Here is a 24,996-nt window from a genome sequence, read left to right as displayed (position 1 = left end):
TAAATGAATAAAATCTTCATTGGGCATTTTTATATAATAAAAAAGTAAAGCTTTAAATATTTTATTGGGTAGAAATTAAATATAAATTATTTTTAAAAAACATTGTCCTTAATCCTTATCCAGTAAATCGTCTGGAGAAGTCATGGGGACTTTTAAATGTTGTTGTTGACGACAGGAGCCTTGAATTCAAAAAGGTTTTCTACCGCTGGTGTAGTAGCTTCCAGTGGATAATCAAATATCTGATATCTTTTGTCTAAAGCTAATGACAGAGATACTCTTTGGAATTCGGGTCCTGAAGTACTATAATTGGGAGGAGCACTTCACTCAAAAGATTGCGGAGGCCCGTAAAAAAGAGCTCCATCACCTGAAAGTTCTGAAGTACTTGGATGCTGTATGTGTGTACACCTGGGCTGCTCTGCCCGTGGTCATCTCTATCCTCACATTCATCACATACGTCCTGCTGGGAAACAATCTCACTGCTGCAAAGGTGTGTAGGTCACACTTTAAAGGATTACACTGGCTTAAACACAACAGCCGTCATATAGTCTTCTTTTTTAAGTGTAATATACCACAGCTTAGAATGTTTCTTTAAAGGGGAACAGAGTCTGCTCTGCGTTTTATATATTTTTGAATGGCTGCATTTTATATTTTGCTTGGCAGGTGTTTAGTACTCTGGCTCTAGTGGGGATGCTCATTCTTCCTCTCAATGCCTTTCCCTGGGTGCTGAATGGAACCCTGGAAGCTAAAGTGTCATTAGACCGTATTCAGCGCTTCCTCACGCTACAGGATCAGGACCTCACCGTCTATTACACTCCAGGTACTTGACCTGTTTCTTAAAGGTTAATGTAGTCCATAGCACAACCCAAAAGTCTGGTACAGGAGTTTGAATGGCAAAAACGTTTGGGAATCACTATTCTGATTCATCAGTGTTTTTGTTTTGTTTTCTTATTACTTGTCATTTAAACACGGTCACCTAAATTAAACTCTTTATGTAGGCAAATTCATATAATTAATAACAACATTGATGAATAGATTAAATCAGTGTATTTCATATCTGGCATTTATTTTTCTGCAGTGTGTCCTGAGGACCCTCTGTCTGCTGTTCAGATGGACCAGGCGAGTTTCTCCTGGAAGCAGCCAGTGGATTCAGATTCTGTCAGTGTGCCTGATGACAAGACAGAGGATGGACCACCTCCACCACACAGCTTTTATCTGCATGCACTCAATCTCAGCGTTAAAAGGGTATGTGCAAAACATTTTTTGGTTGTTTCTTCAAATATTTTGTCGCAGGTTTGAATAATGCCTTTGTAAATGTAAATGTCTTTGCTTTCTGGCTCCAGGGCTCTCTGGTGGCTGTGGTGGGAAAAGTTGGTTGTGGGAAAAGTTCTTTATTGGCTGCCATAACAGGAGAGCTTACCAGGTACTAATTCTTAAAATCTCTACTGCCCTACAAAGGCAACAGGCAGTAACTTCATTATTGCTCAAAAATTGGTTATTGATATTTTTGGGACATTCAAGTCCTCCTTTATATCGTGTATCAATTCCGAGTCAATTCCGTTGTATTTTGGAGAAAATAATGGGTTGTCTTAACAGTAACTTCCAAAAGCACTGGAGAAACCAAGGCAGAACACCGTAACACCAGTTACCTTTCTTTACCTTTGTTTTGGAACGCTCAAATTGAGTAAGAGGGGTAACCTGCTATTGTTTAGCTGTTGTTTAGAAGTTACTGTGCCGGCCTGGAGTTACGGTATTCTGCCTTTGTTTTACTGTCCATTAAAATTGGCTGCGTTTAAATTACGGTGCAGCCTGTGTCATACATCTGTCACTGAAGCACTTCTGACACACACAATACCTGAATAAAATTGTAGGTAAAGCAAATAGTTGAGTGGTTGTTTTGACTAATAGCATTTAAGGATGGCCCATTGCTCTCGAAAGAAAAATGATAGTTGAGATGGCTTTGGAAGTAGACATAGACGTAGAAACGTAGACATCAAGGTCAAGTAACACAAAAGATGTATTAGACAAGCAAATTAGATAGATCGCAATCTACTTCATTTTGCTAGCTACTGTAGCAGCCTATAGCAAAAATAGGTTAGTCAGCTATCCAATAAATAGGCTACCAAACTGCTCCATATAACAAAGCAATTGTAAATCATTCAAAATAAATGCCATGATCACTAGATTTTATACAGGTGTTACTATAATGATTTTGTAAATGGTGATCAGCAACCAAATATTTATAATGTGGAAGGTACTGCCATTTGCCTTGGTGTGGCTTCTCGCTTTTTGCAGACAATACAAAGGCAGAGTACAGTAACTTCAAAATAGTGGTCAAAAGTCAAGTTTGAGCTCAACATTTTTTTTTATTTCATATTTTCATTACTAAAACAGATTTCCAGTGTCTTACCTATCATTAATTTGGCTGGACAACTAAAAATCTTTAAGGCATATTTCTCAGTTCCACACTCTAGCAGGTTAAAGTATTTTGCCTTTGTAGGGCAGTCTAGCAATGTGCAAAATAAAAAAACCCAGAACAATATATTTATGAAGTAACTCAAGGCAATTTAAATGTAAAGTATATGCACTTCCGTTTACAAATTTAGAGTCTGTAATATTTTTGTTAATAATTTATATTAACAAAATAATAATTTTGTTTTTGAAAGAAGTCTCTAATGCTCACCAAGGCAGCATTTATTTGATCAAAATTAAAGTAAAAACTGTAAAAACAATTTAAAATTACTGTTTTCTATTTGAATGTATTTTAAAATGTTATTTATTCCTGTGATGCAAAGCTGAATTTTCTAAATTTTAACTCTTCAGTGTCACATGATCCTTAAAAAAATCATTCTAATATACAGATTTGATGATCAGTAAACACTTATTATTATTAACAATGTTGAAAACAGTTGTGCTGCTTAATATTTTTGTGGAAATCATGATACTTTTTTCAGGATTAGTTAATGGATTGGAAGTTTAAAAGAACATAATTTTTCAAATAGTAATCTTTTGTAACATAATGTCTTTACTGTCATTTTTATTACATCCTTGCATTTGTTTCCAATATTTCAATATTTATAAATATTGATATTTAAAGCCCTCATTATTTTTGCATTTTCATTTGTTGCTTTAAGTGGTACAGATATTACACACTTAACATCATTCATTATTTTGTGGTTTTGTCTCCTGTAGGTGTGGAGGGGAAGTATCTGTTCAGAGAAGAGAACAGGGATTTGGATTGGCCGCCCAGGAGTCATGGATCCAGCATGCAACAGTGAAGGATAATATTCTTTTCGGCAGGGAATTTGACAGCATGTTCTACCAAGCTGTGATTGAGGCCTGTGCCCTTGCTGATGACCTAAATGTGGGTGTATATCTAGCTGTCTTTATTTTGCACATGGTTTTTCTTATGAATTGCTTGTTTTGAAATCTATGGAAAGTTCTAACTGACTGCGATTTTGTTCAGATCTTGCCCGGTGGTGATCAGACAGAAGTGGGAGAGAATGGTGTGACTCTGAGCGGAGGACAGAAAAGCCGCCTCGCTTTGGCCCGGGCTGTTTATATGGTGCAAAGTTTTTTTGTTTTGTTTTTTTAACGTCAAATAAGATGTTTGATTGATTCTCTAAAAGGCCCAAACAGAAAGTTCTAACAGATTTGGGCAGAAATATGATGTGTGTATTTATAGTGCATTCCATATTTCAGGATAAAGAAATCTATTTGCTGGATGATCCTTTAGCAGCTGTGGATGCTGATGTTGCCCACCATCTCATGGAGAAATGCATCTTGGGAATTCTCAAAAACAAGACCAGAATTCTTTGTACTCATCGGATAGAGTTTGTGGATAAGGCAGACGTGGTGGTGCTGATGGACAATGGGATGATTGTAAAAACAGGTACCAATCGTCACAGGCATGCCCTCTTTGCTATTTACTGTCAAAAAACAGGAACTTTGTGAGTTTATTAATGAATTGACTTAAATTTACTAATAAAACTCTCTGCTTTGTCTGTTTTTGTGGTTAAGGGACACCAAATGAAGTCCTTTCTTTGGTAAAACCCCCTAAAGACAGCAAGAACAACAGCAATGCTAAGGAGAAAGGTACTGATGCTTTTCAAATGAGTGAGCGAACCATTTCCATTTTTTTTTCTTGGTGCACTTCAACTGTGATTATGCAAATAAATCTTCTCTCTCAGATGCTATAGTCAGAGAGGAAGTGGAGGCCGATGAGCCGGAGCTAGAATCAGAGCTAAAGATGTTTGGGGAGGAGCAGAAGCAAATGGGAAAGCTGTCCTGGGCTGTGTACTGCTCCTTTTGGAGAGCAGTGGGTGGATGCTTGGCTGTTGCTGTTCTGCTCTCCCTTTTCCTAATGCAAGGTACTAACAACTATCAATCTGAGCTGTGTGTATTATAAAAGCATCACTGTAAGAAAGTCACTGCACTACTGTACAGTCAATGCGTTGATTTGCTTTATACAGCCACCAAAAATGTGTCCGACTGGTGGCTCTCTCACTGGATTTCAAATATGAAGGACAATACGACTGAGCTGGTGTCACTGTCAGCTGATCCACTCTTGACTCTGACTTTCCTGTCTCCTGAGAGACTTATGTGAGTTACACGTTTCGTTAAATATTTGTTTCTATTATTTACACAACTATTCAAAAGTTTGGTGTCAGTAATATTTTTTAATGTTTTTGAAAGCTTCTGCTCACCAAGGCTGCATTTATTTAATCAAAAATACAGTAAAACAGTAATATTGTAAAATATTATAGATGTGTGATGCAGGCAGATGAGCAATGATTATGTCAGAGATCAAATTTTGAATAAGGAATAACACATTTTATTAAATATAAAGGCAACAAATGAATTGAGTAAATATTAAATTTGTAATAGGATATAAGTTTCAAGATAAGATAGAAAAATAAATCTATTTTAGTCAATAGATTGTAATAAAATCCAAAGTAGTGGATCTAATAGATGAATTTTGTGAAGATCAGAGAGTATAGAGAAAGAAAGATCCAAAAGAAGTGAGATATTTGCAGAATGTAAGAAGAGGAAAAAGAGAAGAGGGTAACACTTTATTTTAAGGTGACCTAGTTACACGTTACTTCACTACTTACTATAGTAATAACAGTAAATTGCATAATTACAAGTAGCTAATCCTAAACCAAACCCAAACCGTAACTCTATAATACATACATGTAGTTAATTAATATTACGCAGTACTTATTTGAGTAATTACAATGTAACTACATCACCTTAAAGAGTCTTCTGAGACTAAACATTTTATATGCTGTGCTTATGTAACAGAAAGAGACTAGGGAAAGTACTTTTTAACCCTTTAAACCTGAAGTGTATTAATAACCATGTGAATTTAACCATTTTGATAAACTCTTAACGAGTGCTGAGTCGTCCCTCTAAACCGCAGTGTACCGTCTATAACTAGCTACGAAATAAATTGATCAACACAAATAGGTATCATTTGATATCATGAAATATCATTTCTGAAATATTTTTTTGTACTATACTGTAAAATGTCAAAAACATCATACAGTTCAGATAGTCATATGTCATTTGAAAGGTCTCACGAAGGAAAATACAACAAGCATAATTGTTTTGGCATTTACCTAAACTTGAGCAAGTTTTTGTAGGTGAAGCCTCCCCCCTAGACCCATATGTAAAAAATTTACAGATGTTGCATTTATGTCACGTTTTTGCTTGTAACTTCATAAAACATGCTCAGATCGTGGCAAAGCATTATTTACAGAAGATTCTCCTGATTAAAAAAGAGCCCAAACTAGTTTTGTTGTGTTATTGCATGTCAAATAAGAAAGATATGCAAAATTTCCCTTGAGCACACTTTTTTTTTTTTTTGGTCTTTTCTCAGCAATTTCTCAGCATGAGAATGTCCAAATGTAATTTCACTCTAAAAATTGTAAACATTTTCTATCGACCGATACCTGCCTTTGTACTCTCCTTGTTATAGTTTTGGAGTTATGAGTCTTTACTTTTGTGTGTCACTCAGAAAAAATAACTCAAAACATGCCTTTAAAGCTTAAACGGTTAAAATTCCTTGTTCTCTTGTTACCATTTAAGGCTGCACTAAAGACAAAATGCATCCTATCAGCTCTTATTAGGTCACCATGTCCTTGTACGCAATTGTGGTTTTAACACCTTTAAGTGAATATAGCAGATCTTGCATTATCTCATGTTTGCAGAAATGAATACAGACGCACATCATGCAGTCAGGTCAACATGTACAGGAAAAAATCATGTAACATAAGGCATAAAAAGGATCTAGAATTCATAAAGAAACGATTAATAAGATTCATAACAAAACATAGAAGAAATGAATAGAAGACATCAATAAAAATAATAAAGTTGAAAAAATTAAAATGTGAAAGATTTCACATACATTAATATTATACAATTTTCAGCATCATTAATCATTCTAATATGCTGATTTGGTGACATTTCTTACAATTATCAATATTGAAAACAGACATGCTGCTTAATATTTTTGTGGAAACTGATATATTCTTTGATGAATAGAAAGTTCAGAAGAACAACATTTATTTAAAATGGAAATAAATTAAGTAAAATAATGACTTCACCTTCATAAAGGCAGAACACTCTATAATTACATATTTTCCAATGCAATAAGACTTGCATTCTAATACTAAAATGTCATGTTTTTTGCATCTGAAATGAAAATAACATGTAAAACATTGGAATGTTTACTTGGAGTCTGGATATCTCATTTAAACGAATGTCAAAATCTTATTTTATGTCTTGTAATGTTCTGGTTTAGGTAGATAATTTACAGTTACAATTTAATTATTTACAATTTAAAGTTTTGTGCCACAGATGGAACTCATTTAACTTGACTTGATTGGTTTATCTCTCTCTACTCCATAACAGATTTCATGCACCTGACAGAGGTTCAGAGACTTCAGGAAGTATGAGCTCTGAGCTGAAGTTTTACATGACTGTGTATGGATCTCTGGCGGCAGCCAACACTGTATTTACAGCTGCCCGTGCGTTTCTCTTCGCGTATGGAGCAATCCGTGCTGCTACTGTCATCCATAAGAGACTTCTGTCTAGTGTACTGAAGGTAATGATCATTGTCTCTGCATCTCTGATTGGGAGCTATTACTAAGCCCAGTTGAATAAAAGCAATTGCTAAAAAATCTCATTTGTTTGCAGGTGTCACTACTTGGTTTAATATTTTGTATCTAAATACAATTTTAATAAATAATCTAAATGTAATATTATTATATCTAAGTCACTGCAATTATTATAATATATAATAATGTATAATGTTTTTTTAAATGTGTGCATTTACATTATTCATATGCTTCTCCCATTCTAGGCCACTATGACGTTTTTTGACACTACACCCTTGGGCCGTATCCTGAATCGATTTTCCTCAGATATTTACTGTGTGGATGACTCTCTCCCCTTTGTCTTAAACATCCTCTTGGCCAATGTGTTTGGGCTGCTTGGGATGCTTGTCGTCATGACCTACGGGCTGCCTTGGGTGCTACTTCCTTTGGTTCCTCTGGGGGTTCTTTACTATCAAACTCAATGTTTTTATCGTCACTCGTCCCGTGAGCTGAAACGCCTGTGTAGCCTCACTCTCTCTCCAGTTTATTCACACTTCTCTGAAACCCTCAGCGGCCTGTCCACAGTGCGGGCCAGTGGACACACTGCCAGGTATGAAAACTAGCTCTACTTTTTCCTCAAATCATTCAAATGACCTTGAATCAGGGTTTGGTTTCAAAGATATGTGTGTATATATATATATATATACAGTGCTATGCATAAGTGAATACACCCATGCTAAAGTTGACTAAAAAGAGGAATAAAAAATCATATTTTGGAAATTGAACTTAATGCCTTAATTTAAAAAATTAGGAAAAATCCAACCTTTAAGGACACCAATTTTCTTTGTGAATGAATAATGTATCGTAAATAAATAAACGTTCTTCCTTAAAATACATGGTGCATAAGTGAGTTCACCCCTATGTTAAATTCCCATAGAGGCAGGCAGATTTTTATTTTTAAGTATTTAAAAAAAAAAAAATTTAGGATAGTATGCATCCTGATAAAGTTCCCTTGGCCTTTGGAATTAAAATAGCCCCACATCATCACATAGCCTTCACCATACCTAGAGATTGGCATGGGGTACTTTCCATAAGATCATCTCTCAATGCAAATCAAACTAGCTTTTAGGCTAACTGAAATAAAATCATGCCAATCTCTAGATATGGTGAAGGCTATGTGATGATGTGGGGCTATTTTAATTCCAAAGGCCAAGGGAACTTTATCAGGATGCATAGTATCCTAAATTTTTTTTTTTTTAAATACTTAAAAATAAAAATCTGCCTGCCTCTATGGGAATTTAACATAGGGGTGAACTCACTTATGCACCATGTATTTTAAGGAAGAACATTTATTTATTTACGATACATTATTCATTCACAAAGAAAATTGGTGTCCTAAAAGGTTGGATTTTTCCTATTTTTTTAAATTAAGGCATTAAGTTCAATTTCCAAAATATGATTTTTTTATTCCTCTTTTTAGTCAACTTTAGCATGGGTGTATTCACTTATGCATTGCACTGTGTGTGTGTGTGTGTGTGTGTGTGTGTGTATATATATATATATATATATATATATATATATATATATATATATATATATATATATATATGTATATATATGTGTGTATGTATGTGTGTATGTGTGGGTGTGTGTGTATATATATATATATATATATATATAGTATATCAAATTTTATATTAAGTTAACCAGACATTTCTTGGGACCATTAATTATTCTTTTTTTTTTTTTTTTTTTTTTTGCATTGTGACATTATTAATTGATGCAAGAAATCTCCTTCTCACAATACAATAATGAAATAATTTATTTTTTCATCAGCATAAATTAAAATCAGTACAGCAAATGCTACCATTTTACATTTAAATAATGTGTAATTTTGTTAATATTTTATGTTGCATAATTCATGCTGATTTTAATTTTAAAAAGTGATTTTCACTCGTGAATTACAGTCATTTTTTCTGTAATCTGTAATTTTTCTCATTTGGCTTTGAGGTGAAATATGACCTGGACATTTTACTGACGGAAAGATTCACCCCTTACAATGAATACAAATATTTTTCAGTTATTGTTTTTTACTAATAATGAAATAAACAAACATGGTTCTGTGTTTATGTGTTCTCTCAATACTAATTACCAACTAATTAAATTATCTACTTGATAATATTACATTGAGATGAACGCTGAATACAACTGAATAATAGTGATTGTAATCCTGAATAAAACTTTATTTTGATGTGTTTGAGAGCAGATTTGAGGAGGAGAATGAGAGGCGTGTAGAACAGAATCAGCGATGTCTCTTCAACAGTAATGCTGCCATGCAGTGGCTGGACATTCGGCTGCAGATGATTGGTGTTACCGTAGTAACCGGCATCAGCGTGATCGCTGTGATCCAGCATCAGCTCAAATCCATCGATCCAGGTTAACCTCTTTATGAGATAAGAGTATAAATTGACATTTTTGGCATTTAACAGATGCTCTTTACCAGAGTGAATTAAAATGGCTTTAGCTTCATGTCAACAGAGCATTCTCTACTGGGAAACAAGAGCTACCTTTACAAACAAACAAAAAAGATTTTAATTATTTTTCAAAACATCTTGTGCAGACTCAGACAGATTCACATGCACTTCATTGGTCTCTTATGGGACATTTAGGAAACTTCGCTCAACTGCACTATTATCCAATTTCATTAGATCATTGTCCGGTTCAATCATAACGCATTTAAAATGGTTTTAAGATATTGAAATTTGAAGTACTTCAATCTTCCCTTCTCTTCTGCTGTACTCTGTTCTGTCAGGTCTGGTAGGTCTGTCGCTGTCCTATGCACTATCCATCACCAACCTGCTGTCAGGGCTGATTTTCAGCTTTGCGCAAACAGAGATGCAGTTGGTGAGCATTGAGCGTACCGAGGAGTATTCCACTAACATTCCGCAGGAGCCTCAACAAGCCAGCATTGAGGTAAGAGGAGTGATCGTTAGCCTAAAAGCTGAATCAGGACCATCTGTGATTTTTTTTTTTAAACAGTTTCAAAACTTTTGGTAAGATTATTAGTAATAGTCTAACCTTTCAATAAATATATTTATAAAAAATATATATATAGTTGTAATCAAAATTATTCAACCTGCATTGCAAATCAGGTTTATTGGCTAAATTTACAGACTTTCAGCTGTCTTGCAATGAACAAATCAAACATAATTAATTGAAATGGCTCAACACAACAAATGTGGCTCCCCCAAAGTCAACTAAAAATGCCATTTTTAATGGCGTCTCAAAATTATTCAACCCCTTCATGGCAAGCATCTTTAGCTGTTATGACCTGCTGCAAACAAGATGTATAAGACAGCAGCTTCTGGCAGCATTTCTAAGGAATCTTAGCCCATTCCTCATTAGCAATGGCCTCCAGTTGAGTAATATTCTTGGGTTTGCGTGCTGCAACTGCCTTCTTTAAATCCCACCAGAGATTTTCTAAAAAAAAGGCAACCTTTTTGTCATGAAGTGGCATTTTTAAGTTTCGGGTCCAATTAGATCCGAAAACCAGAGGTCCGACACGTGAAATTGCGCGTACTACGCATAATTTTACTTATTCCCCTAGATTTTGTGCTCACACCCAAAGTGCACGCACATGAAGCCGCCACTCAGCACTAAATTGAGTTCTTTTTCGCTGCTTCTTGCGCTTAAACAGTCAAATACACACAAAATAATGACAAAATGTCAGTCTTGGCGAGTATTCACGACACATAAACAGTCAATTACGTTTTAAGTGAATGTAAACAGTTGAGGAAGAAAATGCATGTGTTACAGTATAATAGATCCAGATGTCAGGTCTTAAAGTGACAGCAGCCTGTATAAACATTAAAAATGTCCTTTAAGTGTATAACATACCCTTAGCTGAAACTCTACCATCTGCAGGTTCTAGACTCGTGGCCTGAAAAGGGCAGTGTTGAGTTTGTGGGTGCTGTGTTGGCGTACAGGCCAGGTTTGCCCAACGCTCTTGATGGGGTCAGCTTGGAGGTTTTACCTGGGGAGAGGGTCGGCATAGTGGGGCGCACAGGTTCGGGGAAATCCTCGTTGTTTCTTGCCCTATTCCGTATGGTGGAGCTGAACCAGGGTCAAATACTGCTGGATGGAGTTGACATCAGCTCGGTCAGGCTTGGTAACTTGCGGTAAGTGTTGCAGTCACTGTTTGTTTGACACATTTTTATTTTGTTAGCCAGCAAAACTAACATTCAAAAATTTGGGGTAAGATACATTTTTTTCTTTGAAAGATTTTTTTTTTTTTTTAGATTCAGCAATGTTGATTAAAAGTGACAGTGAAGACATTTATAATGTTACAAAAGATTTTATTTAAAATAATTATGTTCTTTCGAACTTTCTGTTCATCAAAGAACTCATGGCTTTGACAAAAATGGTAATGGCTGCTGAAAATTCAGGTTTGCCATCACAGGAATAAATTGTATTTTAAAGTAAATTAAAATAGAAAACGGTTATTATAAATTGAAATATTTTTTCACAATATTACTCTTTTACTGTGATTTGATCAAATAAATGCAGCCTTGGTAAGCATAAGAGACTTCTTCTAAAAAACATCAGACAACAAATATTACCGACCACAACCCTTTGAAGAAATGTCAAAAATGTGTTTATTTGACAAATGATCTAAGAATAGTCCAGAACTGTAAATATTTCTTATGCATTTTACTTCACAAGTCTTTGCCATAAGTCTTGTCTTGGTTTAATTTTTTTTCAAAATCCTAAAACGTCTTCCAGAAAAAAAGTTCCAGATTAAAAGTAGATTTTGAACCTCATATTTTCAGTGTTGTTTCAAGGAGGTCTCAGTGTGGTCTCAGACTTTAAGTCTGTGTTCAAGTATTTTGTTTGTTTCGCCCTCTATAGATCAAAGCTGGCCATCATCCCTCAAGATCCCTTCCTCTTCTCCAGCTCAGTGCGAGAGAACCTTGATCCCCATGGCCATCTTCCAGACTTCCGGTTGCTAGACGCTCTTGAGCAATGCCACCTGGGAGATGTAGTACAGAGGATTGGTGAGAGTTGATCATCTTTGAATGTTGTGTTCAGCTTGTTCAATTCAAATCCATCTTCTCCGAAAGGATTTATCCAGGACATGTCTGTCTGTCTATCCAACTACAGGTGGCCTGGATTCGGAGGTTGGAGAGAGGGGAAAGTCTCTGTCTGTGGGCCAAAGGCAGCTGCTGTGTCTTGCTCGTGCTCTGCTTACAGAAGCTAATGTATAAAACTGATGTATAAAGAACTTCAAACAAATATCCGTTTTTCCCTCTTATGTTAATTCTGTACTTTATTGTTAATTTATGGTCCAATAGATTTTATGCATTGATGAGGCCACAGCAAGTGTCGACCAAAAGACTGACATGGTTCTACAAAAAACCATCAGAGAAAAATTCAAGGATAAAACCGTTCTTACCATCGCCCACAGGTCACAAACTGCTTTTATACTTGCATATGATTTATACTTGAGTGTTTACATTTTTTTTGTTTTATTAAACTTGATACTGTTGTTTTATTTAATAAAAAAGAAGGGGAAAAGATCCCTTTATCCAACTTTTCTTTAGTAATGCGGAACTGAGTTTCAGTTGAAAATGTCTAAACGCAGTCACACCCAAGCGCACTGTTTTGTGAGCCATTTATTAAATGAAACTGACAACAGATTTGTCATGTTCACATTGTAAAAGTATATTTGCAAATCTTTTATGATCGTTAATACCCTGAAGTTATCAGAATTATCTCTGTTAACCTTTGTACCGAACAGCCACATTTATAACATACTAGCAGGTATTTTTAGGTAATGTTAACATGCTAGTTAGCGCATGATTAAGTTTAAGTTCATCACTGCTTTAAGAAGTTTTTAAAGTCAGATTGAAGTTAATTTAGTTTTTAGGGTGTCTTGTTGTCTGATTGATAGCACTCAAAGAATCAAAACCTAGTAGAGACCCTTTTTTTCTTCTACATTTTCTATCTACTTTTTTAATTGTCATGTTTATGTAAAACATCTGTCAAGAACATTTCTCTTGCCATACAACCCAACCTGGTCTTTCTTATCCCACAGACTGAACACAATCATGGACTCCGACAGAGTACTGGTGATGCATGCTGGGAAGGTGGTGGAGTTTGACAGCCCTGCTGCTCTGTGCCAAAGAGAGGACTCTTTTTTCCAGAAACTCTTACGTGGAGGGGAAGAGCAAGTTTAAAATACTGTATTTCAGAACAGAATGTTTTTGGAGTCCGATGAATGGACATAGCATATGCGCAGATACCTGCAGTTTATATCATGTTGTGCCATGTAGAACAATGTAAAACTCAGGGAAAAAATTTTGTTTCATAAATAGTCACATTTTTAAGGATTAAAATTTAAGTCTGTTTTTTTAAGTTATTTGTCCGTTTCAGGTTTGTATTTTTTATAAGAGGATCTACTCATAGTAATTTTTTCCTTTTCGAACAGGTAAAACACGTGTGAGAGTCTCACTGTATTCTAATATTTATTTCTGTGGTTTGAACACATTACCACTATGGAGAACTGACAATGCATAATTGGTTTCATTAGAGGTGTGAACGTTTAACCACATCTCCACCCAGACAACCTGGGTGAAAGTCAGTACACCTTGTACAGGCGTGTGTTTCCCAACACATATGAGTCATATGGGAGTACATGTGTGCATAGTTTAGTCTTTCATCCATTTCTTTTGAGTTCCTCCCAGCAATCTAGAATAGGTTTGTTATTTGTTATGTCACCCTGCATCCAAAGCAGAACAGGCAGTGATGCTGAAGCTTTATGAGCAAAGCGTTTGGCCCGATTGAGGTTAAACCAGTTTGTCCACTCTTGAAGTGTATTACTCGTTGCACTGAGAATTCCATAAACAGTAGGAAGAGAACAGAGGTAAACACGGTTTCGTCCTGTGGAAACTCCTCAGCAGGGTACATTATCACTGCTGATATTGAACAAGGATTTAAAAGCTTACGGGATTCAAGGTAAGGCTTTTCTTTGCTGTTAAAGTTTACAACAGTACTTTTGACTTCACTGTTTTTGCGTAAAACGGTCTGTATAGTACTGAAAATAAAGTTTGAATGTATAGCAAGTGCAGCCGTTTCTGTTATGAATGACTATGCAGCACTTGCACATGTTATGCTAATTTAATCGTTTTTTTTTTTTTTTTACTGTAATTTACAAATGGGTTGATGTATTTATATTGCAAATTGTATTTAACTTGTATATTAAAACGAGAAGCATTACATGCCGGGATGCAAGGCAGTTATATTATGTTGTGACTGAGTGAAAGAGTACTTTACCATTATTTCTTTGAGGACCACTTTATCAACAAATTGCTACTGACTAGTACCTTATATTGAAAATAATGGTTCTGAAGCACATTTTCAGATCCTGTACATTTCATTTGTGATTACTATAAATATGCAAATTAATTAGATCATATACTGTAGAGAGTAGTTAGTAATTGGATTGTTTTGGAGCCGGTTTCATTGAAGTAAGACAACGAAATCTTTGTAGTTGAACAGGTTATCAAAATATGTATCCTTACAGATGATCATGGGAGTACCCGCTACCTCTTCGATTACACATGTTTAAAACTAAGGGTGTGGTTAAAAAGGTGAAGTCTGTTCACATTTTTCTTTTATTTGGCCTAACCTGTTCTTAACGCCCTCTTGTTACACTATCCCTGAACAATTCGTTGAATACCTCACAGTTTCGTCTATCTGCCAGTGGGAAAAATGCAGACAGTTGTATTAAGCATTAACATGTTTCAGGTTTACTTGTGCACCAAGATAAATGTCATTGTGCCAATTGGCAAACTCTAATGTAAATTTAAATTATGTTTGCTCAGTCTTGTTTCATTCTGAGAGGGTGTGCTTCTTTTCATTTACTGATTACCCATGTGTTCATAATTCATATGTTCTATTCTGTCATAGCATTATGACCAGCCATTAACAATTACATGTGTGCCAATAATAATTAGCACTGGAACTTGGGTGTCTTGTTGCTGCTTAATCATTTCTTTTGCATTTACAGGTTTGAGTTTTGGAGGCTTTTCTTCACTGTAAATATTTACAAGTGAAATGGTATGTTATCACATTTTTTTTATCATCTAAACTATATTTTATGCATTTTGTCTGATCTATCAAATATATTTTAAATCCTTGTGTAATTTGTTATAAAGAATAAATGATGAGTTAGTTATTAATTAAAATGCTAGTAGAGCATTTGGTAGAGGTGCTACATGTTTCTCATCAAAAACTCTTCATGAAATTTTGAGGGAAAACATTTTCATTTTCATGAAACACCATAATAGTATATTGTAATTTCCAGGCTCTTCATCGAAGAAGCCTTTCTGACAGCCTGCTGCTTGAAGATGACAATGTCTCTGGAAAGAGATTGGAGTACTCAGACCTGGACTTTCTAGAAGGTACAGCACTGTTTGATTATGAATTTTGTACATCAATGCATATTTTAAGCATCATTCTTTTACAAAACACTTGTACTGTGAATAAATAAATCTGCTTTTGCCATGAACCTTAATATGGTGAAAATATAAGGATAAAATAGATTACATTTCCATTTCAGATAATGAAATTGTGGGTGCCAGTGGTCAGTTTGATCTAAAGAGGAATAAACAAAAGAAAAATGAAGTTGTGGACATTTTGAAGTTGATTGATAATGACAAGGAGGTGACGAAGCATGGTTTGAAATCCAGCAAGAGCTTGGAAAGTCTGGATGTCAAAGCTCCAAATGAGGTCTGTGGACATTGCATTCACAATTTTTGCAACCCTAAATCATAAATCATCATGATTTGTTCTGATTACAATGTTTCAACAGGTGTGGAAAGATTCATATGACAAGCTCTACAATACTAAAGTCAGGAAATACATGAAAGGAAACAAAGCTGCAAAGGAATACAGACATGGCACACACAATGGTCCAGCGACAGCCCAAACACTTGACCGCAAAGGCAGGATAAACGTTGCAGCTATACTTGAGAATGCAGATCGGAAGTGTCTCACTCCATATGAAACAGAACCTGACGAGAAAGTGGATCATGAATGGCCTATGATCCATTATGGTACCAATGATTCTACAGGTGAATACAACTCAGACATGTTACTACAAGGATCTGACCTAATGAGAGGTGCAAAAATCAAAGGCAACATTGCAAGTGATGTTCCATCACATCAGTCCAAAATGAACTTACCTGATGTTGGAAGTGAAATCAACCTACGGGGTCGAACATATACAGATTCAAACATAAATGTTGGTATTAGTTCGCCAGATTCAAATCTTACACTGCCAAATACCCAAGGATCTCCAGTAATGCACCTCACAAAAGGTCATTTCAAAAGCCCAAATGCATTGCTTAATTCTTCTGATATGGATATGGATATGGATGTACCATCAATTAATGTCAAGAAGTCAAAATTTAAAATGGCAAAGTTTAGCTTCTCTGGAAACAAGAAAACAGACATCAATTATGATGAAAGTACGAAGGGGTCAAAATTAGCATTATCATCCCCTGAAGTAGCTGCAGGTCTTAATGGTTCTTCTAACATACAAATTGATGGACCAAAAGCTGATTTCAAAGGTCTGAAAACAGACCTTCCAGACATAGACATGCATTCTGGAAAACTGAAAACACCCACTTTCAGCATGCCAGATTTTGATCTGTCAGGACATAAAATGAAGACACCTGAAATGGATCTGTCAGCTCCAAAGTTTAAGGCAGACTTTGATTCACAAGACATCAACATCAGAGGTCATAAACCAGATATCACAGCCTCAGACATGGATTTTGATATTCCTAAAGGCACATTTAAAGAACCAAATTTCAAGAAACCCAATCTTGACATGAATGCACCTGACCTCAACATAAATGTCCCTTCAGGTAAACTAAAGCTGCCAAAATTTGGCATCTCTGGAAGCAAGACAGTGGAACCAGATCTTAAAATAAAATCTCCAGACCTGAATCTCAAAAGCCCCCAAATTAAGGGAGGAATCAATAACCCAGACATGGACCTGAATCTGCCTCAATCTGATTTGAAAGGCCCAAACCTAGATATCAAATCACCCGATATTGATGTTAATGGCCCTTCAGGAAAATTTAATATGCCAAAGTTAAAGATGCCCAGTTTTGGCCTTTCAGGTTTGAAAGGGCCACGTATGAATGTGGATGCCGGCATTGATCAGCCTGACCTTAATCTGAGTGCATCAACTCCTACACTAAATGCAGGAATAAATGGTCCTGACAGTGACATTTATGGACCTAATTCTGATTTCAAAGGTCTGAAGACGGACCTTACACTACCTGACATGGACATGCCATCTGGAAAAATGAAAATGCCTACTTTCAAGATGCCTGATTTTGGACTCTCAGGACCCAAAATGAAGACGCCTGACTATGATCTGAAGAGCCCTGAAATGGATTTGTCAGCCCCAAAGTTTAAGGCAGACTTTGATTCCCCTGACTTCAACATTAAAGGCTACAAGACAGATATCACAGTACCTGACACGAATGTTGATTTCCCTAAAGGTAAAATTAAAGGACCTGATTTAAAGACACCCAGTCTTGACATGAATGCACATGACCTTGACATAGATGTCCCTTCAGGTAAAGTAAAGCTGCCAAAATTTGGCATCTCTGGAAGCAAGACAGAAGGACCTGATCTTAAAATCAAATCTCCAGACCTGAATCTCAAAAGCCCCAAAATTAAGGGAGGAATAGATACACCAGACATGGATCTGACTCTGCCTCAAACTGATTTTAAAGGCCCAAACTTAGATGTCAAATCACCTGATTTTGATGTTAATAGCCCATCAGGTAAATTTAAAATGCCAAACCTAAATATGCCCAGTTTTGGCCTGTCAGGTTTGAAAGGGCCTCACATGAATGTGGATGGTGACATTGATAAGCCTGACCTGAATCTGAGTGCATCAACTCCCAAACTAAAAGCAGGAATAAATGGTCCTGATATTGATGTACATGGACCTAATGTAGATCTCAGAGGTCCAAATACAGATCTTACACTTCCAGACATTGACAAGCCTTCTGGAAAAATGAAAATGCCCACTTTAAAGATGCCAAAGTTTGGGGTGTCAGGACCAAAAATAAAGACACCTGACTATGATTTGAAGACCCCTGAATTGGATTTGTCAGCTCCAAAGTTTAAGGCAGACTTTGATTCCCCAGACATCAACATTGGTGGTCAAAAGCCAGATATCACAACACCCGATCTGAATGTTGATTTCCCTAAAGGTAAAATGAAAGGACCAAATTTCAAGAAACCCAATCTTGACATGAATGCACCTGATCTCAACATAAATTCCCCTTCAGGTAAACTGAAGTTTCCCAAATTTGGATTCTCAAGTGGCAAACCAAAAGGCCCAGATCTTAAAATCAAATCTCCAGACCTGAATCTCAAAAGCCCCAAAATTAAGGGAGGAATAGATACACCAGACATGGATCTGACACTGCCTCAAACTGATTTTAAAGGCCCGAACTTAGATGTCAAATCACCTGATTTTGATGTTAATGGCCCATCAGGTAAATTTAAAATGCCAAACCTAAATATGCCCAGTTTTGGCCTGTCAGGTTTGAAAGGGCCACACATGAATGTGGATGGCGACATTGATCAGCCTGACCTGAATCTGAGTGCATCAACTCCCAAACTAAAAGCAGGAATAAATGGTCCTGATATTGATGTAAATGGACCTAATGTAGATCTCAGAGGTCCAAATACAGACCTTACACTTCCAGACATTGACAAGCCTTCTGGAAAAATGAAAATGCCAAATTTAAAGATGCCAAAGTTTGGTGTCTCAGGGCCAAAAATAAAGACACCTGACTATGATTTGAAGACCCCTGAAATGGATTTGTCAGCTCCAACGTTTAAGGCAGACTTTGATTCCCCAGACATCAACATTGGTGGTCATAAGCCAGATATCACAGCACCTGATCTGAATGTTGATTTCCCAAAAGGTAAAATTAAAGGACCAAATTTCAAGAAACCCAATCTTGACATGAATGCACCTGATCTCAACATAAATTCCCCTTCAGGTAAACTGAAGTTTCCCAAATTTGGCTTCTCAAGTGGCAAACCAAAAGGCCCAGATCTTAAAATCAAATCTCCAGACCTGAATCTCAAAAGCCCCAAAATTAAGGGAGGAATAGATACACCAGACATGGATCTGACACTGCCTCAAACTGATTTTAAAGGCCCGAACTTAGATGTCAAATCACCTGATTTTGATGTTAATGGCCCATCAGGTAAATTTAAAATGCCAAACCTAAATATGCCCAATTTTGGCCTGTCAGGTTTGAAAGGGCCACACATGAATGTGGATGCTGACATTGATCAGCCTGACCTTGATCTGAGTGCATCAACTCCCAAACTAAAAGCAGGAATAAATGGTCCTGATATTGATGTACATGGACCTAAAGTAGATCTCAGAGGTCCAAATACAGATCTTACTCTTCCAGACATTGACAAGCCTTCTGGAAAAATGAAAATGCCCAAATTAAAGATGCCAAAGTTTGGTGTCTCAGGACCGAAAATAAAGACACCTGACTATGATTTGAAGACCCCTGAAATGGATTTGTCAGCTCCAAAATTTAAGGCAGACTTTGATTCCCCAGACATCAACATTGGTGGTCATAAGCCAGATATCACAGCACCTGATCTGAATGTTGATTTCCCTAAAGGTAAAATTAAAGGACCACATTTCAAGAAACCCAATCTTGACATGAATGCACCTGATCTCAACATAAATTCCCCTTCAGGTAAACTGAAGTTTCCCAAATTTGGCTTCTCAAGTGGCAAACCAAAAGGCCCAGATCTTAAAATCAAATCTCCAGACCTGAATCTCAAAAGCCCCCAAATTAAGGGAGGAATAGATACACCAGACATGGATCTGACTCTGCCTCAAACTGATTTTAAAGGCCCGAACTTAGATGTCAAATCACCTGATTTTGATGTTAATGGCCCATCAGGTAAATTTAAAATGCCAAACCTAAATATGCCCAGTTTTGGCCTGTCAGGTTTGAAAGGGCCTCACATGAATGTGGATGGTGACATTGATCAGCCTGACCTGAATCTGAGTGCATCAACTCCCAAACTAAAAGCAGGAATAAATGGTCCTGATATTGATGTACATGGACCTAATGTAGATCTCAGAGGTCCAAATACAGATCTTACTCTTCCAGACATTGACAAGCCTTCCGGAAAAATGAAAATGCCCAAATTAAAGATGCCAAAGTTTGGTGTCTCAGGACGAAAAATAAAGACACCTGACTATGATTTGAAGACCCCTGAAATGGATTTGTCAGCTCCAAAGTTTAAGGCAGACTTTGATTCCCCAGACATCAACATTGGTGGTCATAAGCCAGATATCACAGCACCTGATCTGAATGTTGATTTCCCTAAAGGTAAAATTAAAGGACCAAATTTCAAGAAACCCAATCTTGACATGAATGCACCTGATCTCAACATAAATTCCCCTTCAGGTAAACTGAAGTTTCCCAAATTTGGCTTCTCAAGTGGCAAACCAAAAGGCCCAGATCTTAAAATCAAATCTCCAGACCTGAATCTCAAAAGCCCCAAAATTAAGGGAGGAATAGATACACCAGACATGGATCTGACTCTGCCTCAAACTGATTTTAAAGGCCCGAACTTAGATGTCAAATCACCTGATTTTGATGTTAATAGCCCATCAGGTAAATTTAAAATGCCAAACCTAAATATGCCCAGTTTTGGCCTGTCAGGTTTGAAAGGGCCTCACATGAATGTGGATGGTGACATTGATCAGCCTGACCTGAATCTGAGTGCATCAACTCCCAAACTAAAGGCAGGAATAAATGGTCCTGATATTGATGTACATGGACCTAATGTAGATCTCAGAGGTCCAAATACAGATCTTACACTTCCAGACATTGACAAGCCTTCTGGAAAAATGAAAATGCCCAAATTAAAGATGCCAAAGTTTGGTGTCTCAGGGCCAAAAATAAAGACACCTGACTATGATTTGAAGACCCCTGAAATGGATTTGTCAGCTCCAAAGTTTAAGGCAGACTTTGATTCCCCAGATATCAACATTGGTGGGCATAAGCCAGATATCACAGCACCTGATCTGAATGTTGATTTCCCTAAAGGTAAAATGAAAGGACCACATTTCAAGAAACCCAATCTTGACATGAATGCACCTGATCTCAACATAAATTCCCCTTCAGGTAAACTGAAGTTTCCCAAATTTGGCTTCTCAAGTGGCAAACCAAAAGGCCCAGATCTTAAAATCAAATCTCCAGACCTGAATCTCAAAAGCCCCAAAATTAAGGGAGGAATAGATGCACCAGACATGGATCTGACTCTGCCTCAAACTGATTTTAAAGGCCCGAACTTAGATGTCAAATCACCTGATTTTGATGTTAATAGCCCATCAGGTAAATTTAAAATGCCAAACCTAAATATGCCCAGTTTTGGCCTGTCAGGTTTGAAAGGGCCTCACATGAATGTGGATGGCGACATTGATCAGCCTGACCTGAATCTGAGTGCATCAACTCCCAAACTAAAAGCGGGAATAAATGGTCCTGATATTGATGTACATGGACCTAATGTAGATCTCAGAGGTCCAAATACAGATCTTACACTTCCAGACATTGACAAGCCTTCTGGAAAAATGAAAATGCCCACTTTAAAGATGCCTAAGTTTGGTGTCTCAGGACCAAAAATAAAGACACCTGACTATGATTTGAAGACCCCTGAAATGGATTTGTCAGCTCCAAAGTTTAAGGCAGACTTTGATTCCACAGACATCAACATTGGTGGTCATAAGCCAGAAATCACAACACCCGATCTGAATGTTGATTTACCAAAAGGTAAAATGAAAGGACCAAATTTCAAGAAACCCAATCTTGACATGAATGCACCTGATCTCAACATAAATTCCCCTTCAGGTAAACTGAAGTTTCCCAAATTTGGCTTCTCAAGTGGCAAACCAAAAGGCCCAGATCTTAAAATCAAATCTCCAGACCTGAATCTCAAAAGCCCCAAAATTAAGGGAGGAATAGATACACCAGACATGGATCTGACTCTGCCTCAAACTGATTTTAAAGGCCCGAACTTAGATGTCAAATCACCTGATTTTGATGTTAATGGCCCATCAGGTAAATTTAATATGCCAAAGTTAAAGATGCCCAGTTTTGGCCTTTCAGGTTTGAAAGGGCCACACATGAATATGGATGCTGATATTGATCAGCCTGACCTTGATCTGAGTACATCAACTCCCAAACTAAAAACAGGAATAAATGGTCCTGATATTGATGTACATGGACCTAATGTAGATCTCAGAGGTCCAAATACAGATCTTACACTTCCAGACATTGACAAGCCTTCTGGAAAAATGAAAATGCCCACTTTAAAGATGCCAAAGTTTGGTGTCTCAGGACCAAAGATAAAGACACCTGACTATGATTTGAAGACCCCTGAAATGGATTTGTCAGCTCCAAAGTTTAATGCTGACTTTGATTCACCAGACATCAACATCAGAGGTCATAAGCCAGATTTCACAGCCCAAGACATGGATGTCAATGTTCCTAAAGGTTTATTTAAAGGACCAAATTTTAACAAACCCAATCTTGACATGAATGCACCTGACCTTGACATAAATGCCCCTTCAGGGAAACTGAAGCTGCCAAATATTGGCTTCTCAGGTAGCAAACCAAAAGGGTCCAATTTTAACATCAAATCTCCAGACCTGAATTTTAAAAGCCCCAATATTAAGGGAGGAATCGATACCCCAGACATGGATCTTACTCTGCCTCAAGCTGATTTAAAAGGCCCAAACCTAGATCTCAAATCACCTGATATTGATTTTAATGGTCCTTCAGGTAAATTGAATATGCCAAAGTTAAAGATGCCCAGTTTTGGCCTTTCAGGTTCGAAAGGGCCACATATGGATATGGATGCTGACATTGATCCGGCCGACCTTAATCTGAGTGCATCAACTCCCAAATTAAATGCAGGGTTAAATGGTCCTGATATTGATGTACATAGACCTAAACTTGATTTCAAGGGTCCAGACACCAACCTTGCATTTCCAGACATGGACATGCCATCTGGTCAAATGAAGATGCCAACTTTAAAGATGCCTGATATTGGTTTCTCAGGACCCAAAATAAAGACACCTGACTATGATCTAAAGACCCCTAAAATGGATCTCTCAGCGCCAAAGATTAAAACTGATTTTGATTCCCCAGACATCAATATCAGAGGTCATAAGCCAGATTTCACAGCCCCAGATATGAGTGTTGATTTTCCTAAAGGTAAAATTAAAGGACCAAATGTCAAGAAACCCCATCTTAATGTGAATGCACCGGACTTTGACATTGACACTCCTCCTGGGAATCTTCAATTCAGCTCTCCAAAGATGAATCTCAAAACCCCGCGAATTAAAGGAGGAACTGATAGCCCTGACTTTCAAGGCCTGGGGCCTGATGTTGATTTTGATGCCTATACGCAAGATCACACTTACAACTTTGCCATCCCAAGAGGTAAAATAGAGTCAGCCAGAACAAATGATCTTGATATCAGAATACCGTCTCATCAGAAATATGGTGCCTCCGAATTTAACATGCAGGACCCTTATTTCGACTTGAACAGAGACATGAAATTTTCAGATAAAGCCCAGTGGCCTGCAATGCAAAAACATCTCTCCGGCTCACCTGATTTTACAATGGCTTTACCCACCTCCAAGACCAGAATCTCTGGTGTACGTCCAACATCATCAGATGTTTACTACACTGATATGCCTGAGGCACTCAGGTCAAGAGATCATAAAACAAACGCAAACAACTTTGGTATTGATGACAACTGGAACAATATATCAGTGCCTAAACTTCAAGTTACAAGAAGTAGAGAGAATTTGGCTGTGAGAAATTCAAATATGGGAATGAGTACCACGCAAAGATCACCCCATATGGGAGGTAATGCAGGTTACAGGAACACTCGTGTGGTTCCTGGACGTAATTACACTACTGATGACATATGCTACACTTATAAAGGGATGCCTAGAAGAGATGGATTGGGAAATGGGCAAACTGAACATAGTCGCAGACAGACAATGAGACGTCTGCAAATGCATGCAATGGATCTGGAGGTTCCAGAAAGCACTTTGAAAGGTTCAAAATTTAGGGTTCTTAAACTAATATAGTTGGAAAATTAAAAGGAAGGTATGTGAGAGATAAGAAGGAGCTTGTCCTTGGTAATCATGTTTACAGATCTTTTAGTGGGCTGATTAAAGTAGCCTGTTTGTATAAAAAACTTCAAGTAGATACTGGAAGTTGCGTTGAGCAAACTTAATACTGATGAAAAAAACGTATAGAGATGTTATATTGGAAAACATAAACTTTCTAAAAACATTCCAAATACAGTTTCTAAATCTTTTATTTTATTTTATGTTTTATAATGACAATATTATGTGAAGCTTGCCTGATTAAATATTGTAAATCATAGGCTATATATTTTGTAAAGTATATAAAATGCTACAGTGATGTATAAATGCAATGTGCATGATATATGTCAAAAGGTTTTGTCTGGAAAATAGTTTGTCTGTCTGGTGAATGTCTTGTTTCTTGCCATCTTTTTTAGATACTCAATTGTCTCATATTTGTTTTTAGCATTGTTATGCTCAGTGATACAGTAAGGACGGGGGGGATTTTTTTGAAGGATGTTCATAAATAATTTGTAAAATATTCCTTCTAACATTGTTGCTACCTCTTTTGTTGATATACAAAAGTAGCTGTTATTATAGAATACTTAAGATGTTATGTGATTGAAATAAACAAATATACCCTTTGCTGAA

The 24,996-nt window shown here is 36.8% G+C and overlaps 2 protein-coding genes across 4 annotated transcripts in view; both read left to right on the top strand.

Moving 5' to 3' along the window:
• The window catches only part of abcc10 (ATP-binding cassette, sub-family C (CFTR/MRP), member 10), a 17,830-nt gene extending 4,315 nt beyond the window's left edge, over positions 1–13,515 (top strand). For both annotated transcript variants that reach the window (XM_084100433.1, XM_084100434.1), the window contains exons 4-22: positions 260–487; positions 661–817; positions 1,076–1,242; positions 1,341–1,420; positions 3,190–3,361; positions 3,464–3,562; positions 3,700–3,889; positions 4,018–4,092; positions 4,188–4,367; positions 4,470–4,599; positions 6,913–7,105; positions 7,364–7,707; positions 9,364–9,533; positions 9,910–10,070; positions 11,022–11,275; positions 12,006–12,151; positions 12,258–12,355; positions 12,449–12,561; positions 13,192–13,515. In XM_084100433.1, coding sequence (XP_083956559.1) covers positions 260–487; positions 661–817; positions 1,076–1,242; positions 1,341–1,420; positions 3,190–3,361; positions 3,464–3,562; positions 3,700–3,889; positions 4,018–4,092; positions 4,188–4,367; positions 4,470–4,599; positions 6,913–7,105; positions 7,364–7,707; positions 9,364–9,533; positions 9,910–10,070; positions 11,022–11,275; positions 12,006–12,151; positions 12,258–12,355; positions 12,449–12,561; positions 13,192–13,333 — 3,099 coding nt within the window. In that variant the 3' untranslated portion in view covers positions 13,334–13,515. The remainder of the gene's footprint in view (positions 1–259; positions 488–660; positions 818–1,075; positions 1,243–1,340; positions 1,421–3,189; positions 3,362–3,463; positions 3,563–3,699; positions 3,890–4,017; positions 4,093–4,187; positions 4,368–4,469; positions 4,600–6,912; positions 7,106–7,363; positions 7,708–9,363; positions 9,534–9,909; positions 10,071–11,021; positions 11,276–12,005; positions 12,152–12,257; positions 12,356–12,448; positions 12,562–13,191) is intronic.
• On the top strand, positions 13,428–24,996 carry LOC311074097 (uncharacterized protein). Of its 2 annotated transcripts, none has more exons than XM_084100429.1 (5): positions 13,428–14,746; positions 15,166–15,215; positions 15,463–15,559; positions 15,718–15,887; positions 15,970–24,996. In XM_084100429.1, the coding sequence occupies exons 2-5, from the start codon at positions 15,213–15,215 to the stop codon at positions 24,343–24,345; spliced, it is 8,646 nt and encodes a 2,881-aa protein (XP_083956555.1). In that variant the 5' UTR covers positions 13,428–14,746; positions 15,166–15,212; the 3' UTR covers positions 24,346–24,996. The 2 variants fall into 2 exon arrangements, with proteins under 2 accessions (XP_083956555.1, XP_083956556.1); XM_084100430.1 differs by having other exon boundaries at positions 13,975–14,111.

Source organism: Abramis brama (assembly GCF_963993115.1).
Source record: "Abramis brama genome assembly, chromosome: 23".
Taxonomy (NCBI): Eukaryota; Metazoa; Chordata; class Actinopteri; order Cypriniformes; family Leuciscidae; genus Abramis; species Abramis brama.
Note: the sequence above shows the minus strand (reverse complement) of the source record. Positions and strands in the feature narration are given on the sequence as shown.

Bases quoted from the DNA above. Each gene is read 5' to 3' on its own strand.
- LOC311074097 (XM_084100429.1), top strand. The intron at 15,560-15,717 runs GTACAGCACTGT...TTTCCATTTCAG, and splicing joins AGACCTGGACTTTCTAGAAG to ATAATGAAATTGTGGGTGCC. The intron at 15,888-15,969 runs GTCTGTGGACAT...ATGTTTCAACAG, and splicing joins ATGTCAAAGCTCCAAATGAG to GTGTGGAAAGATTCATATGA.